At 41.7% G+C, this 18822-nt stretch overlaps 1 protein-coding gene and 1 long non-coding RNA gene across 2 annotated transcripts in view; one reads left to right on the top strand and one right to left on the bottom strand.

Annotated features, from left to right (window-relative positions):
* Nucleotides 1-11124, bottom strand: part of LOC112579574 — a 34883-nt gene extending 23759 nt beyond the window's left edge. Inside the window, exon 1 of the long non-coding RNA XR_006639948.1 lies at nt 10853-11124. This is a non-coding gene — a long non-coding RNA (uncharacterized LOC112579574). The remainder of the gene's footprint in view (nt 1-10852) is intronic.
* A 788-nt stretch (nt 11125-11912) lies between these two features.
* On the top strand, nt 11913-14372 carry HDGFL1 (HDGF like 1). Its single transcript, XM_025266222.3, has one exon. It carries the CDS (start codon nt 12449-12451, stop codon nt 13154-13156), a length of 708 nt encoding a protein of 235 aa, XP_025122007.3. The 5' UTR covers nt 11913-12448; the 3' UTR covers nt 13157-14372.
* The last annotated feature ends 4450 nt before the right edge of the window (nt 14373-18822 follow it).

Below are 18822 nucleotides of genomic sequence, written 5' to 3' on the forward strand. Positions count from 1 at the left end.
CTTTTCTGAGGATATGAACAGTTTATGAAGTAGCTTAAAGCTGAAAATTCAGGCAGAAGAAGTAAGAGACACTGAGCATTAGGTACTGGATTTCTCTGGGAAATGAATCAATACTGATCCAATTAGTTGTTGCTAATACTTTCCTGGAAGAATATTCCTTTAAATGCAATAACATAGTAGTTATAGTCTTAGCATTTCTTAGAGGACGTAGATGTATGCATACATTTCCACCTCTTGCATCAGCTTCTGCAAAACTGAGTGACTACTGGGACAGGTTTTATGTGAAGCTATTTTAGGGCCCCCTTAAAATTATCTAATAGTCCCACTTGAGTGTGTACCCAGAGGTTTACAATTTAACACACTGTCTTTCTAATGGAAGTTCCTGAAAAGCCACTAATAGAAGTTACATATATTGCATCTTCTGGGCACATAATAAAGTGCATCTGTAAAGAATTAAAATTCATATATTTCCTACAAATCTTACTCATTCTGTAAGAAAAATCTCAACTCCTTCTGCTATGTTCAAAAAGCCTTCCCTGATTATTTTGGTATAAATGGGTACAAGTTTTTATTTTCATTAGAGTCTCTTTTGTATTCTCTAAATGTTTCTTGCTAGAATGTTTCATGTGAGAATCTTTTCTCCTCAATTAATTTGCAGACTGCTAAGGGGAAGGGTATGCATGACATTTTATAACTTCCTGATACCTAATTAAAATGTTATAAATTCACGCTTTGAGACCTTCCCTTTTTGATCCAACATATGGCAGAAAGCAGATAAAATATAAAAGATACAATTAAATATCTTTGACATACTGAAAGACCAGAAATGGGAGGAAATGAAAAATACTGAGAGGAACTAACACTGCAAGTCTGTTAGGATCTGAGACTAGAAGCAAGGAAAGGCAGATTCCATGGAGCAGAAGGAAATGTGGTTCCTCGGGTGCAATGGGGCACTAGAGCTGGTCTCACTGTGGAGCTTCTTGACACTGAAAAGGAGCTGAAAAAAATCCCTAATTTACTACTTTGGGGGGACACAGTGCTTATAACACTACTTCTTATACAGGCACAAAGAAGCAGACAGCCTTGCAGCCAGGCAACCTTGAGCCAAGCCACCACTTGGCAGCAGGAAATGAACTCATGACAGATTAAATGAAAATAAGAGAAAAACATCAATAGTGGTTTTAAAATAAGTATGTTTAGAATCTCTAAAGGGAATGAGAAATGAGTAACTCAAGAATGAGAAATTATGAAACCAAAACAGATATAAATGTAATATTGAAGGACAAATATAAAAAAATTAAGAGATTCTTAAAATGAAAATTATTGTTTTTGAAATGGTCGTAATTAGAGTAACCTTTAAATGAGACATGAAGGATAAATAAATGGAAATACAGTTTTGGGGAAGTTTTACAGAATGTAGTACAGTAGATAGAGACATAAAACATGTATAAGAAGTATGGGCTATGGATTGGGATAATTTAATGTAATTATATCAGTGATCCCGCAGAGAAAATGTCTGAGGCTATATTTAAAAATGTAAGAATTTTCTGAATTAAGGACGTGTGCTAAGTCGCAGTAGTGTCCAACTCTTTGCCACCCCGTGGACTATAGCCTGCCAGGCTCCTCTGTCTATGGGATTCTCCAAGCAAGGATACTGGAGTGGATTGCCCTCCTCCAGGGTATCTTCCAGACCCGGGGATCAAACCTCCATTTCCTGTGGCTCCTACATTGCAGGTGGATTCTTTATGGCTGAGCCACCTTTGAAGTCAGACATGAATTCAAAGTCTCCACCAACTATAATGGATGAAAATAAGTTGATAACGATACCTGTCTTAAAGAAACTGAAGTATATCAAGGATAAAGAAAAAGGACACTTGGCAAGGAATAATGATCACACAATGGGAGACTTCTCAGAAGCAGTAATGAATGCTAGAACACATAATGCCCTCATAATATTAAAGGAATAAAATTTTAAATATGAATTATATACCAAGCTAATATACTTTTTATAATGAGGTTGTAATAAATATATCTTCAACTATATAAAGCTAAGAGAGTATATCTACTACTCCACACCATCATTAAAACAATTACTACGTGACACATTGCCTTTATTGAAGTAAGAATGTGTAAGAACTTAATGATAAATATGTGGATAAATATAATAAATAATTGCAAAAATACCTATTATGAACTTTTTAAAATGTAAAATTTTAGACAATTGCAAAGTTGAGTGTTAGGGCTTCTTAAAATATGCTCAAGTCTTTAAATTTGGGTTTAAAAATTTATTCTTCTGCATATAAATTATATATGCAATAAATAATAATTACTGAAAATAATGAAGGAAGAGTTACCAACCAGCAAAGAGGAACCAGCAAAAAAGGAAAACAATAATAATAATGATGATAATGATTTTGGCTACCCACTCTAGTATTCTTGCCTGGAGAAACCCAAGGACAGAGGAGCTTGGTTGGCTACAGCCCATAGGGTCTCAAACAGTAGGATATAACTGAAGGGACTTAGCACACAGCACACAATGATTATATTACGAACTTTACTGACCTACAGGAAGGCAGAAAAGCAGAAAGGGAAAAAGAAAATCCTACAAAGGTGTAAGTCAAAAACACAAAATGAGGTGGTAGACACAGAATTCATCACGACATGTTAAGAAAGTTAAATTCTCTTGATGAAATATTAGATTGAAGACAATTTACTTACACAGTTGGCCCTCTGTATCCAAGGGTTTAGCGTCTATGGATTTGATCCATAGTTGGCAAAGACTCTACCTGCAACGCAGGAGACCCTGGTTTGATTCCTGGGTTGGGAAGATCCACTGGAGAAGGGATAGGCTACCCACTTAGGTATTCCTGGGCTTCCATAGTGCCTCAGCTGGTAAAGAATCTGCATGCAATGCAGGAGACCTGGGTTGGATCCCTGGGTTGGGAAGATCCCCTGGAGAAGGGAAAGGCTACCCACTCCAGTATTCTGGCCTGGAGAATTCCATGGACTGTATGGTCCATGGGATTGCAAACAGTTGGACATGACTGACTTTCACTTCACTGGTTGAATCCACAGAGGTGGAACCAGGGATGCTGGGGTGAGGGGGCGAGATGGGGGAGGGGCTACTGTACTCTGCCATTTTATATAATGGACTTGAGCTGTGGGGAATTTTTGGTATCAGGGGAGATGGGTGGACACTATCTTGGAACCAATTCCCTGCCTATACAGAGGGATGACCATATCCTGGTTTCAAAGGTATAACTAAACAAAATGACAAAGGAAACTTAAAGAACTGTTAACACTGAAATGCTAATCAAAAAAAGTAAAAGCAGCATGCTAATACAAAAGCAGAAATTAAAGCAACAACCTTCAATAAGGCAATCATTTCATTCTAATAAAATGAAGATTCTAATGAAAGTAAAACAATATCAAAATAAAGAATATGTAGGTACTTAAAGCAAAATGGCTGCCTGGGGAAGCCTTACAAATAGCTGTGAAAAGAAGAGAACCAAAAAGCAAAGGAGAAAAGGAAAGATATAAGCATCTGAATGCAGAGTTCCAAAGAATAGCAAGGAGAGATAAGAAAGCCTTCCTCAGCCCTCAATGCAAAGATAGAGGAAAACAACAGAATGGGAAGGACCAGAGATCTCTTCAAGAAAATTAGAGATACCAAGAGAACATTTCATGCAAAGATGGGCTCGATAAAGGACAGAAATGGTATGGACCTGACAGAAGCAGAAGATATTAAGAAGAGGTGGCAAGAATACACAGAAGAACTGTACAAAAGAGATCTTCACAACCAAGATAATCACGATGGTGTGATCACTCACCTAGAGCCAGACATCCTGGAATGTGAAGTCAAGTGGGCCTTAGAAAACATCATAACGAACAAAGCTAGTGGAAGTGATGGAATTCCAGTTGAGCTATTTCAAATCCTGAAAGATGATGCTGTGAAAGTGCTGCGCTCAATATGCCAGCAAATTTGGAAAACTTAGCAGTGGCCACAGGACTGGAAAAGGTCAGTTTTCATTCCGATCCCAAAGAAAGGTAACGCCAAAGAATGCTCAAACTACCGCACAATTGCACTCATCTCACACGCTAGTAAAGTAATGCTCAAAATTCTCCAAGCCAGGCTTCAGCAATATGTGAACCATGAACTTCCAGATGTTCACACTGGTTTTAGAAAAGGCAGAGGAACCAGAGATCAAATTGCCAACATCCACTGGATCATTGAAAAAGCAAGAGAGTTCCAGAAAAACCTCTATTTCTGCTTTATTGACTATGCCAAAGCCTTTGACTGTGTGGATCACAATAAACTGTGGAAAATTCTGAAAGAGGTGGGAATACCAGACCACCTGACCTGCCTCTTGAGAAACCTATATGCAGGTCAGGAAGCAACAGTTAGAACTGGACATGGAACAACAGACTGGTTCCAAACAGGAAAAGGAGGACGTCAAGGCTGTATATTGTCACCCTGCTTATTTAACTTATATGCAGAGTACATCATGAGAAACGCTGGGCTGGAAGAAGCACAAATTGGAATCAAGATTGCTGGGAGAAATATCAGTAACCTCAGATATGCAGATGACACCACCCTTATGGCAGAAAGTGAAGAGGAACTCAAAAGCCTCTTGATGAAAGTGAAAGAGGAGAGTGAAAAAGTTGGCTAAAGCTCAACATTCAGAAGACGAAGATCATGGCATCTGGTCCCATCACTTCATGGGAAATAGATGGGGAAACAGTGGAAACAGTGTAAGACTTTATTTTTTTGGGCTCCAAAATCACGGCAGATGGTGATTGCAGCCATGAAATTAAAAGACGCTTACTCCTTGGAAGGAAAGTTATGACCAACTTAGATAGCATATTAAAAAGCAGAGTTATTACTTTGCCAACAAAGGTCCATCTAGTCAAGGCTATGGTTTTTCCAGTAGTCATGTATGGATGTGAGAGTTGGAATGTGAAGAAAGCTGAGCGTCAAAGAATTGATGCTTTTGAACTGTGGTGTTGGAGAAGACTGTTGACAGTCCCTTGGACTGCAAGGAGATGCAACCAGTCCATTCTGAAGGAGATCAGTTCTGGGTGTTCTTTGGAAGGAATGATGTTAAAGCTGAAACTCTAGTACTTTGGCCACCTCATGAGAAGAGTTGACTCATTGGAAAAGACTCTGATGCTGGGAGGGATTGAGGGCAGGAGGAGAAGGGGATGACAGAGGATGAGATGGCTGGATGGCATCACCGACTGGATGGACGTGAGTCTGAGTGAACTCCAGGAGTTGGTGATGGACAGGGAGGCCTGGCATGCTGCAGTTCATGGGGTTGCAAAGAGTCGGATACGAGTGAGCGACTGAACTGAACTCAACTAACAGTAATAGAGCCTTGAAATGCACAAAGCAGAAATAAACCTAACTGGAAGGACAAATGACAAATCTAGAAATAAACCATGGAAAAAAATTTTTTTAATATGTTTTTAATTAAATAAAATAGATAAAATATTAGCAAGTACATAGAACTATTAACACTGAGATTGCTCTTGTATATTGAAAATATATATGTGTAAATTATAAAACATCACAAATAATGTTTGAAAATATATCAAAAGACTGATATAACACAGACCACCTAGTGTGGTTAAAATATTCTACACTCATGATATATTTCTCATAGCACTAGCTTTCTGGTGGCCACATAGTAAGTACTCATAAACTGGATTGCCTGAACTAATGTCCTAAAAGATACATTACAGTCTAGATTTCAGTTTTCACTGTTTTCTATATATGCAGCCTACAAACTGCCTGTCAACTTACAGGAGTCCTATAAAGTGAACAAAAGAAAAAACTGAACAAAACCAGATTAATCTTTCCCAATATGAAAAAGCTATATGTTTTCATTCTTTTATTTTTTCCAGTTATATTTAAAAGTGTGAAACAGCTAAAATTAGTGAAGACAAAATAACTCAACTACTTCAAAATTATAATCAACTGAAGCGTCATTGTGGTGACTTAGTTGTTAAGTCGTGTCCCACTTTTGCGACCCCATGGACTGCAGCCTGCCAGGCTTCTCTGTCCAAAGGATTCTCCTATGCATCATTAACTAATTATTATTAATTAGCATAACATTGTTCAATTTAATAGTTATGCATTTTTTAATTTATCTGTTTTATGAAAACTGTTGATTTTGCTTTTTCTCAAAGAGCAAAAGGCTTGGTTCAGCCATCATGAAACAAGTTGGTAGCTGATAAAAAGCTCAGAATATATGCTTTTTGATAACTTCAAAAAAGTTCTCCTACATGGTTAGAGTTTAAAGTTATAAATATCGGAAGAGAAAAAGAATGGTGGGACATTTTTTAAAAAAGAAGCACATTTTATCTATAATATTTATATTGTAATATTTATTCCAATAAATAATATACATGTTCCCTAATACAGAAAATCCTAATCTCTTCAGGAGGCCAAATATTTCCCTCATAATGTTTAAAAGGAGAAAGTCACCCACCTCCAATAACTCTCTGGTTAAAAGATAACTATCAACTCAATACAGATATCACTAAATGAAAATTAAGTGAAAAGTTAAAGTCATTTTGTAATAATAAAATAGCAAAACCTTGATAAGTCAAAATGATTGTCCAGCTCCACATACCATTATCATTAATTCAAAATTAGACATCTTAGTTTAAAATTTTCTTCCTTTTCATTATTATTCACCTTGTTGATGACTTCCTTAACTTTTATAATTATTTATTCCCAAAGACTAATATTTTGATAATATTATTTCATATAAAATTTCAATATATGAAAGCTAGGAAACCACTGAGAAACAATTGAGATAAAGACAGAAGTTACATCATCAAAAACTTTAGCCTGACTTTCTGAAAACTTTGGTTGTTTTAACCAAATTTGTGTGATATTTTAATGTAATGGCAAGAAGTAAAAAATTGAAATTGCAAAACCAAGTTCCATATTTAGTTATAGATACAACATTGTTGATCTTAAATCTTTGAAAATGTATTTTTATTTTATGAAGAATGCATCCTTTCCAAAAAATAAGAAAAAAAAATATGATGATAATAAAATTAAAGAAACAACTTGAACAGGGGAAAATAATAGTTACAAGAAAAAATATGTATCATATACTGCAAAAAAATTACACTTTAACAAAACAAAATAGAGCATGTTGTTGTTGTTGTTGTTTAATTGCTAAGTCATATCTGACTCTCTTTGCAACCCTGTGTACCCGCCAGGCTCCTCTGTCCATGGGATCTCCCAGGCAAGAATACCAGAGTGGTTGCCATTTCCTTCTTCAAGGGATGTTCTAACCCAGGAATTGAACCTGTGTCTCCTGCTTGGAAGGCCAATTCTTTACTACTGAGCCATCTGGGATGCCCAAGATAAAGCTAGAACTGGCTATTTTAATAGCAATGGCTAATAGTAACTGAATACTTAATAGGTGTCAGGCAACATACTTGACACTCTGTTCTGCTTATTTTAAGCAGTGTTTCTCTCAAGATTATCCACATTTTAGATTTAAGGAACTGGGTTTCACGTAGGCTAATAAATTACTTATGTTATATATTTTGTCCTGTCTTTTCACTCAACTTCATATTGTAAGAATTTCCAAGTAACTAAATTATACTTTAAAAACTCTAAACACAGAAGATGACCATCTAATTATATAATTATTGTGTAAACAGATGATGTTATATACATCCAATACCTCATTATTGAATATTCACCAGCATTAACTTATTTAAACTTTGCTAATTATGTAAATAAAAGGAAAAAACCCTCATATATTTTCACATAGCAGAGCTCAAATAAATATTATCATGCAAGATTCAAATTAGAAAAATATTCAAATTATTTGATACTTTTCATTTAAAACATTTTCCAGAGAGTAATTTTTAAAATCTTTAAGTGATCCCCAAATCAGTATGTTGTTGTGCTGGTGTGTAGTTGCTAAGTCATATCCGGCTCTTTGGGACCCCATTTACTGTGGCCTGCCAGACTCCTCTGTCCAGGGGATTCTCCCGGCAAGAATACTGCAGTGGGTTGCCATTCCTTCTCCAGGGCATCTTCCCGACCCAAGGACTGAACCCGTCTCCTACATTGGCAGGTGGATTCTTGACCATTGATCCCCCAGGGAAGCTCTAAAATCATTATAATGAAATATTCCAAACCAGCCACATTTATTCATTTTACAGTGGTCATTTTCTTTCCAAGGTCCCTAAATTCTGATCTCTCTATATGGCCCTTCTGACACTCCACCCTGTGATATTTATGACTAGCCTGAATCACCAGTACACATAAACACATACATCACTTGGAAAATCGGCACTCCCATCTCTCCCCACGACCCCAAACTCATCATCAAATTAGACACAGACTTGACACACCATTCAAATTGATAATGATACAGCTCCTTAGGAACATTCCTTAAATTATCCGTTAGTTGCGGGACATCCCCCAGGTACAGAATTTATCCACCCCCAGCAGATCCTGTGGATTTCAGAAATCCCTGAGGCTTTAAAGATTAGGCTAAGTGTGCTTCCCTTGTGGCTCAGCTGGTAAAAAATCCACCTGCAATGCAGGAGATCTGGGTTCAATTCCTGGGTTAGGAAGATCTCCTGGAGAAGGGAAAGGCTACCCACTCTAGTATCTGGCCTGGAGAATTCCGTGGACTGTATAGTCCATGGGGTTGCAATGAGTTGGACATGACTGAGTGACTTTCACTTCACCCTGATAAAAAGAAGTGAATAAATACAGAAGTAGCTCACCTCCTATGACTTTTAAAGAAAGCAGGGTGGGGGATTTTCTATCCATGGTGGAGTAAGGGGCTTATTTTCTGTGTGATTATGTCTGCTAGAACATTTCAAAAAGAAAACCCTTGATCCCAAATACCAATTGTGTATAAATACTTCTGTTGTATAAACCCAGAGGCAGCTAATATTTTTTAATGAAGACAAAAGCACATAGAAGACAATTACATTTATTTTAAATCATAGTTTACACCAAAGTAATTGAATTTAAAACTAATTAAACAAGAAAACATCAATTAGATATCTATTCTCTCTCTTGTACAATTACATTGTTTTATTGCCCATGTTTCATAATTGTTACCAAGCAGCTTTTAAATCCTATCATTAGTTTTCCAGAAAAGGAAACTGTGATGTGTTATCTGTTCTGGAATCTAAGGTGTTTTGATAGGTTTGCTGCTGCTGCTGCAATTAAGTCCTTTCTACAAATAGATGTTCTTGGTACATTTGATTTCATTAGAAATATGTGAGCTCATGGAGATCTAGTTTCTGAAAATTAATAATGAGAGTTGCTCATGGGTACTTTGTTTATATAATAGCCAAATATAGACCTAACCAAATTATCATGACCACTACTTATGTAGTCTCCTCACTTTGAGCGAAAGATAGACAATAACTTTAAGAACAAGTTGGTTTCAAGGGTAAAAGAAGCCAAGATCCTGTTATTTAATTCCATCAGGGAGCATGCAGGCACAAAATGAATGGGGTATCTGTCAAAATGATATCCAACTCTGTAAATGCATTCAACTTTGCTCAACCTTCCTCTTATCCTCCCCTTTTAGGAATTAGCTACCATTATGGCACCCCACTCCAGTACTCTTGCCTGGAAAATCCCATGGATGGAGGAGCCTGGTGGGCTGCAGTCCATGCGGTCGCCAAGAGTTGGACATGACTGAGCGACTTCACTTTCATTTTTCACTTCCATGCACTGGAGAAGGAAATGGCAACCCACTCCAGTGTTCTTGCCTGGAGAATCCCAGGGACGGGGGAGCCTGGTGGGCTGCCGTCTATGGGTCACACAGAGTCGGACACAACTGAAGTGACTTAGCAGCAGCAGTAAATAAATTTGGGCTTCCTAGTGGCATTAGTGGTAAAGAACCTTCCTGCCAGTGTAAGAGTTGTAAGAGATGCAGGTTCAATCCCTGGGTCAGGAAGAGCCCCTGGAGGAGGGCATGGCAACCCACTCCAGTATTCTTGCCTGGAGATCTCATAGACAGAGGAACCTTGCAGGCTAACAGACCATAGAGTCACAAAGAGTCAGACACAAATGGAGTTAGCACATATGTAGGTGATAAATTTAAAGAACACTGCTTTAAAAAAATAATATTTCCATGTAGGAAAAACTTTTATGTTGTTTCATATAGAAATTGTGCTGATAAATAATGCCATATGGAATTCCAAGCTTAATAGAGAATTTGGTTGGTAGGTAACCTTTCTTCATTCTTCAGTGTCCTTAGTCATGACTCTATTCTTTTTGACATACCTTTTCCTTCATTTAGCCTAATAATAATAGCCCGATTTATCCATAGTGAAATTCTATGACATACTCTTTAGTACATTCTAGAACTTTATACCCATTGTCTGTACTTTCATACCCATAATCTCATTAATAAATATTAAAAAATCCTGAGGGAAATTCTAAATATTACTTTAAACACCTTAAGATCTTATAACAGAAGCTCAGAAAGATTATATCTATTCCAAGCTTTACAAGGCTGGTAAACAAGTGAAGGATACCACACTCCCACTGGTTTCTCCTGGAATGCCTTCAATATTTATGTAAGAACACATGATTTAACACTTGAAGACTAGCTTGCATTTCTCCTAATGATGTCCCTGATGCTTTCGCTCTTAAGTTATAAAGTCCTCAAAATCAGCATCTTTTATGCCAACCCTTAGCACTACACAGTGTATTAGTGGGCAACGGGTAGCAGTACAAAAATTACACCCTTTTGCCTAACAGAATATCTATTACCCTTTGGGATCCTTCTTTACTAGATCTTTTCACTTCTCCTTAGTTTGTGTTTTTGTCTCAAATGCCTACCTGTTCACCTGCAGTGATCCAGCTCTCCAATAGTCTTTGATGTTTGGCTTATACCCCTGTGATCCTCTTGCTGAAAGTCATGCTCAACTAGGGCGGGCAGTGGTTCTAATTCTCCACTAATCACTGTCGGTTACCCTTAAAAAAAAAAGAAGAAAAAACCTTTGTAGTTAAATTGTGTAATTGACACTGAAAGATCTTTGTCATAACAGCCCTTATGACAAATTTGGCTAGGTTTCAGAGTGCAAACTCATAGCTAGCTGCTGCTGCTGCTGCTAAGTCGCTTTAGTCCTGTTCGACTCTGTGCGACCCCATAGACGGCAGCCCCCAGGCTCCCCCGTCCCTGGGATTCTCCAGGCAAGAACATTGGAGTGGGTTGCCATTTTCTTCTCCAGTGCATGGAAGTGAAAAGTGAAAGTGAAGTCGCTCAGTCCTGTCCGACTCTCAGCGACCCCATGGACTGCAGCCCACCAGGCTCCTCCATCCATGGGATTTTCCAGGCAAGAGTGCTGGAGTGGGGGTGCCATTGCCCTAGCAGGGCTCAAAAAAAAAAAAAAAAGTGTAGACAAACGTGTAACAAGGGCAGTTACACGGAAACTCCCATAAATGTCAGTTAAGGAGAAAAGTCTATCCTTTAGATGATGCTTTTTCTTTAGTCTGTGCCACCCACCCCACCCCCAGCCCCCCAACCAAGAAGTTCCAGATACCAACAAGATATCTGATATGAACAGACCTCTATCTAATTCTTCAGCTCAATTTTCTCCTAGAAAAATACTGAGAGCATTTGACATTCTTTCCATGTTATAAACACATAGACTTATCTCTTAAAATATGCAAGGATAGTTGAAAGGGTAAAAAGTCATGCCCAGCATCCCATCTAAAGTACATGCCCAGTTTGGACATGGTCATGATGCCTCTCTACATTCGTGACCTCACCCCTACGCCCCCTCCCCGCCACCACCTCGTCCCCCAAAGTACTATTTAGGACACTGGTTTCCAAAAGAGTCGCCTTCTAGCCGTCCTATCAAGGTGGCTGACTCCACTGTTTTTGAATCCCCTTGCAGGCACCAGCATTAGCTCTCAAGGAAATCAGAAATGGGGTGAAACCACTGACTTAGGGAATCTCCCGAGGCGAGAATGGAGTTTTCAGTCATGAGCAGATCGGGATCCCCACCGATCCTGCAAATGTGCCCTAACCTGTGACTAGTCTCACGGAAATGGGTGCTCGTCCTGTCACTGCGTTGTCTCGCCACATTGCCTCATGTCTCCCCTTCTAGGCCCCTCTGGCTATCACAATAAACGAGGCCTAGTGATGGATCGGCACAGCAGAGCCGCCACCTGGGACACCCAAGCTCCTCAAGCTCTCATTCTAGAAAAACTCCAGCGTCGATGCTGGGACCAAACAGGCTTAGGCTCTCCGAGATACGGCACTCTTTGCACTAGAACCTTCTCAGGGCGCCAGAGCGTTGAGCCCACAGGGGCGCGTGGTGGTGGTGGGGGGCCCTCGAGGCGAGGCGCGCGCAGTCTCAGCCCAGCGGCCGCCGCCGTGCTAGCCACGGTGGGTCGCCTTTCTCGGCCGCTGAGGCCCTGTCCGCAGTCATGTCGCTATTCTACCGTCGCAAGTACAAGTGCGGGGACCTGGTGTTCGCCAAATTAAAGGGCTACGCCCACTGGCCCGCCAGGATCGAGCAGATGGCCGAGGCCAACCGCTACCAGGTGTTTTTCTTCGGGACCCACGAGACGGCCTTCCTGGGCCCCAGGCACCTCTTCCCGTACGAGGAGTCCAAGGAGAAGTTTGGCAAACCGAATAAGAGGCGGGGCTTCAGCGAGGGCCTGTGGGAGATTGAGAACAACCCCACCGTCCAGGCTTCCGATTACCAGTGCGCCCTGGAGAAGAGCTGCCCTGAGGAGCCCGAGCCCGAGGCCGCCGAGGGCGGCGAGGACCCGAAGAGCCACACCAACGGCGGCGACGACGGTGATCAAGGGAAGCTGGGTGTCGACCTGCCAGCTGAGGAAGAGAACGAGAAGGAGACCCTGAAGAGGACCGCCGAGGACCCGCCAGAGGACATCCCCAAGCGTCCCAAGGAGGCTGATCCGGAAGAAGGAGAGGAGATGAAGGAGGCGGCTGCTGTCGCCGAGGAGGCCGAGGGTGCGAGGCCGCTCCTTGTGGAGGCGGAGAACGACCTCGCCGCCTCCGGGCTGGGCCTGGCCTGGGGGCTGCCCGCGATGGAGCAGGAGCCAGAGGAAGAGTCCGCTGAGAGAGAGGCCCAGGCCCCAGGCGTCGGAGGCGGCCACGAGAGCCAGTAGTCACCAAAGTTTCCAGAAGAGCCCCCCCGCCCCATTCCTGCTGAGGCCTGGCTGTCACAGGGGGAACTGGCCATGGCCTGCAAACTGGGACCGCCTCCCCCACCCCACTTGCTCTCCACCGCCCTCTCTGCCTCTCCCGCCCGGCCCTAGGGGATTGACCCAGAGAGGGCAGCCCACCAGGCCCTCACCTCTGCGCCCCCACACCCTGGGATCTGAGTCAGCGCCTCTGCTCCCTGGGGCGAGTTGAAACCACCGTGGCCCCTCCCTGCCTGGAACTGTTTGCCAAGGCTTCTGTTGGAGCCCAGACCGGCCGTTTTCCACCTCCTGATGCCCCTCTGTCCCTCCCCCACCCCACCCCCCGCCCCGGCCTTCTGGAGTCCACGTTGCAATCAGAGCCGGGAGTTTCGGAAGGGGTGAAGGATAAGGAGCCGGGGGGCACTTCCAGGGACCTGGCAGGGGCAACCCTCAAGCTGTGGTGGTGGGGATGGCAGGAGGGTGGCGTATTGCTGAGCTCGCGTCCACTCCTCCCAGGCCTACGGTATCTGCGGCCTAGATTCTGAGAAAGTGAACGGCTTTGGCGGAGGGCCTCCCTTTTTGCTGACCCAGGGAGTTATGGGAGTTGTAGTTTTTCATCAGATAAGGTGGGCGCTTCCAGGTTGTCAGCGCGAGCGGAAGCTTAGCTTCGCCCAGCTTCTTGGGTTGTAAGGCTGAGGAACATCTGTCCCCTTTTAGATCTTTAGAAGCTCACGGGATGTTCTGGGAAGACCCCTGGCCACCCCTTTCCCTCCTCCCCCAGCCTCAAGGCCACCGCAAGTCATAAACATCACCCAGGTATAAAAGAACTGGGTACCTCCACTCTCCCAGTTTTACCGTTGCAGTTACCCGTTTCTGAGATGAACTAGGTGGTTCCCTTTCTACTTGGAGTTTCATGGCTCGTTTATGTAGTTAAGCTTCGCTGTTCCTTTTTTCCCACCCACATCCCTGGACCTGGTCCCCTCAGTGTTGTCACCAGATCTGATGTGTAACCGACCAAGTCGGAAAACAAGGGGCCCCTCCCCCACCTCTTCCTGGTGGTCTCTGCCTTCCTCCATCTTTTGTCTCACCCATGCCCTTCTCCCTTGGGCTCTGAGGAAATATTGTTGACAGTAGCTTTCAAAGTTTAGATCTGAATATTTTCATTTCTAAGGAAATAAAACCCGTTGATTACTTTAACAAATCTCAAGTCTGTTCTTTGGGTTGCTGAAGAATTTGCCCTTAAATGTAATGTTCCTCTTTGTTTTCTATACATCCTGTGTTAAAGGCAATTATTTGTAGTGTACAGGGCTCCTTTAGAATCACCCTTGATAAACCTCTGTTAGGGTATTTACACTTCACTCTGTCTATAATAATTACTGCCACTGATTAGAATGAGTAGAAAGAAGTGAACTTAAAATGCTGGAATGGTGACACCTGGGACAGCGACTGAGTTTCTAATATTCTACAGGCTTTGCCAAAAAACAGATTCAGTCTTTATTTTGTTGCTGCTCTCCCAGATCTCACGACTCCCAACACTTTCTATGGGGGCAGGGGGGTGGGGTGGGGACTGGAGGGGGGAAGCTGTTACTTTTTATTTCCAGTTCTTAATGTAGTATCTGCAGAATACTTTGTGTCTTTTCAATGATTTGTGCAAGTATCTGGGGTTATGTGGATCTACTTAATGGTGCTCATGCTGGGTTCCAGTTTCAGTATTCCTCAACACTGCATGCATACAGTTCAGTTCAGTTCTGTTGAGTTTAGTCGCTCAGTCGTGTCTGACTCTGCGACCCCATGAAACGCAGCATGCCAGGCCTCCCTGTCCATCACCAACTCCCGGAGTTAACCCAGACTCATGTCCATCGAGTCAGTGATGCCATCCAGCCATCTCATCCTCTGTCATCCCCTTCTTATCCTGCCCCCAATCCCTCCCAGCATCAGAGTCTTTTCCAAAGAGTCAACTCTTCGCATGAGGTGGCCAAAGTACTGGAGTTTCAGCTTTAGCATCATTCCTTCCAAAGAAATCCCAGGGCTGATCTCCTTCAGAATGGACTGGTTGCATCTCCTTGCAGTCCAAGGGACTCTCAAGAGTCTTCTCCAACACCACAGTTCAAAAGCATCAATTCTTCCGCGCTCAGCCCTCTTCACAGTCCAACTCTCACATCCATACATGACCACAGGAAAAACCATAACCTTGACTAGATGAACCTTTGTTGGCAAAGTAATGTCTCTGCTTTTGAATATGCTATCTAGGTTGGTCATAACTTTCCTTCCAAGGAGTAAGCGTCTTTTAATTTCATGGCTGCAGCCACCATCTGCAGTGATTTTGGAGCCCCCCAAAATAAAGTCTGACACTGTTTCCACTGTTTCCCCATCTATTTCCCATGAAGAGATGGGACCGGATGCCATGATCTTCGTTTTCTGAACATTGAGCTTTAAGCCAACTTTTTCACTCTCCACTTTCACTTTCATCAAGAGGCTTTTGAGTTCCTCTTCACTTTCTGCCATAAAGGTGGTATCATCGCATGCATACAAGGACTTAGTAAATACTCGAGTCCTTCTCATAGAACCTGCCAGGCTATTGCTAACCAGTAAGGTTAGCAACTGATGACAGTCCTATTTTTCTGTTCCTATATAAAATGGTATTATTTTATTTCAGGGCTTCCCAGATGGTGCTAGTGTTAAAGAACTGGCCTGCCAATGCAGAAGGCTGAAGAGAAGAGGGTTCAATCTCTGGATCTGAAAGATCCCCTGGAGGAGGAAATGGCCACCCACTCCAGTATTCTTGCCTGGAGAATCCCCCCTGGACAGAGGAGCCTGGCGAACTACAGTCCATGGGGTTGCAAAGAGTTGGACATGACTGAAGCAGCTTAGCATGCACACATGTTTTATTTCAAGGCAGATACATTAGATGATTTCTTGCTTTTCAACTATTTCTGTTTACAATAATAATACTAGGAGTTACTATTCAGTGAACATTTACCATGTACTGAGAAGAATGGTCCCATTCAACCATTGTAATCTGGCAAGTAGGTATTAGTATTCAAATTTCCCACTGGAAGCAACTCTGGTTCAGAGAGCAACTCTGGCTTTTCTTGCACTTCACAGAACACTCAGGTTGCAAATACAAATTTTGCTGGTCCAAGTCTAAGCTTCTCCCCCTGAGTTGCACATTCAGAAAAGCGACCTCATGACTACACAGTCCATGGAATTCTCCAGGTCAGAATATTGGAGTGGGTATCCTTTCCCTTCTCCAGGGGATCTTCCCAACCCAGGAACTGAACCTAGGTCTCCCTCATTGCAGATGGATTCTTTATCAGCTAAGCCACAAGGGAAGCCCATGGTAGCCTATCCCTTCTCCAGAGGATCTACCTGACCCAGGATTCGAACCGGGGTCTTCTGCATTGCAGGAGGATTCTTTAACCAGCTGAGCTATCAGGGAAGCCCTTCAGAAAAGCACTACCATGAAATCAGAGGTTTAAAAAAAATGTTATTTTCATATCAGTAACAAGTACTCATGAGAGTAGCTAGTACTGAGTCTCTAAAATGAGTCAGGCCAGTGTACTGTATTCTATACATGCTGCTAAGTCACTTCAGTCATGTCCAACTCTGTGCGACCCCATAGACGGCAGCCCGCCAGGCTCCCCCGTCCCTGGGATTCTCCAGGCAAGAACACTGGAGTGGGTTGCCATTGCCTTCTCCAATGCATGAAAGTAAAAAGTGAAAGTGAAGTCACTCAGTTGTATCTGACTCTTAGCCATCCCATGGACTGCAGCCTACCAGGCTCCTCCATCCATGGGATATTTCAGGCAAGAGTACTGGAGTGGGGTGCCATTGCCTTCTCCGATTCTATACATAATGTCTTTATAAATACAACTACCCAGTTAGGTTACCTACTATAATCTCTTCTTCAAAGCTGAGAGAGATGAGGGTCAGAGTTGTTATGTTCCCAAGGTCAGACAACTAGACAATTCAACTAGACAAAATTCAAAGGCAGGTGTCTCTCCTTGTAAATCATGGGTGCTTTGTTTTTATTTTAGCATTTCCCATTGTATAAAACTTCTTATTGAATAAAATGGAAGTACTCATGCTCTACTGTTTTGAAATGACCATTTAGAAATTTGTATGGGAAATAATATATTAGCAAACATTGCTTGTGGGTGTGTAAGAAAAACCATTTGGGACATTTGACAATTGTTTTGTCATTAAATGACTTTGTGAAATGATGAAGACAATTGCACATTCAGTATTTTTCAAGAAATATATGACTATAGGAATTCTGAATATGGATCACTATATTTGCCACAGGCAGGCATGCAGGTTTGATAAAGTTTTTGTGGAGATACATCTTCTGAAATGATTCAATAACCTGAATGATATAAAGTGAAATTACTATTATACCATCTGAGTCTTTCTCTTTGTATTCTTTCTTTCTTTCTTTTTTTTTTTTTGTTCAAATGTTGAAGATAGAAAACTTTAGTGTTTATTAGGAAGCAGCCTTCTTGGTGAGTATAATATTGTAGTTAAAATGGTGACCTAAGTAATAGTGCACCTAAAGAATGATTCACAAGAGTTAGTAAACACACACACACATAAAAACCCAATAAAGAAAGGGAGACATGGAAAATCTGTGTTCTCACCCCTCTTCTGGGCAGGAGGCCCTATATGTATGCTTTGGTGACCAAGGAATATTGTGTGGACTGAAAAAGACACTGCTTTCTAAAAATTTCTTTGATTTTAAAATCTCCCATAATTCTGGTGCTATTTTTTATTTTCTTCTGAACAAGCATGTCTCAGTGACAAAATTACTGATCAAGAATTAGTTACTCTACTGAACAAAGAGCACCTCCTGGCCTTTTACTGATGCTTTGTTGGGGGTATTCAGTCAGATGCATTCATGACTGTTCTGAAGATCGAATTCAAGCATTCCAAGTAAATGTGTGTTCATCACATTGTCAGTGATCTGCAGACATATTTAGCGTTCTGATTTCTGTGAGGCTTTCCAAGTATTCGGTATTTCACACAAGCATCAGTGATTAAGTCACTTTGGCAGGGGACTAAGATGCCACTGAGGGTTGTAAATTTTGTTTCTTTCAGCTCTCACGCCTCTGCAAATTCTCATCCACGGTACACATTCTTCCCTGTGGTTCATACATCCATTTTAAGTTTCCTGAAAATGTAGTAGTGTTCAGGGCACATAGGGCACCTTCTCTTTGCTTCACTGTCATCAGTCTAGTCAAAGAAGCTTCTGCTACACATGCTATGCACACAGGCTGTCCTTGTGTTTAAATGACTTTGCCGCCTTCTTTGAGCCTGGCCAAGTACTCAAGGCAAGAGCCACTCTGGGTGTTCCTGGAGAACTTTATATCCATACTGATTGTATTCTACTTTCTTGTCTATTTTTTGCCCTTCCACTAGACTAGAGGAGAAAGAAAATATGCTCTCTTACTTTCAGTAAATCAGTGAAATTTATTTACTGATTTGTATCAACCAATGGGCTGTACCTTCTCAGCAGCCAGGAACTATGATCATTTTGCTTATTTTAAGAATCTAGCAAGGTTCCTGGTTCACATTAGGCACACAATGTGTGTATGCGTTAGTTGTTCAGTTGTGTTGGACTCTTAGTGACCCCATGAACTGTAGCTCGCCAGGCT

This window comes from Bubalus bubalis, chromosome 2, assembly GCF_019923935.1.
Source record: "Bubalus bubalis isolate 160015118507 breed Murrah chromosome 2, NDDB_SH_1, whole genome shotgun sequence".
Lineage (NCBI taxonomy): Eukaryota > Metazoa > Chordata > Mammalia > Artiodactyla > Bovidae > Bubalus > Bubalus bubalis.

What these genes read in the sequence shown, in the direction of transcription:
- HDGFL1 (XM_025266222.3), top strand. Translation starts at nt 12,449, where the DNA reads ATGTCGCTATTCTACCGTCGCAAGTACAAGTGCGGGGACCTGGTGTTC.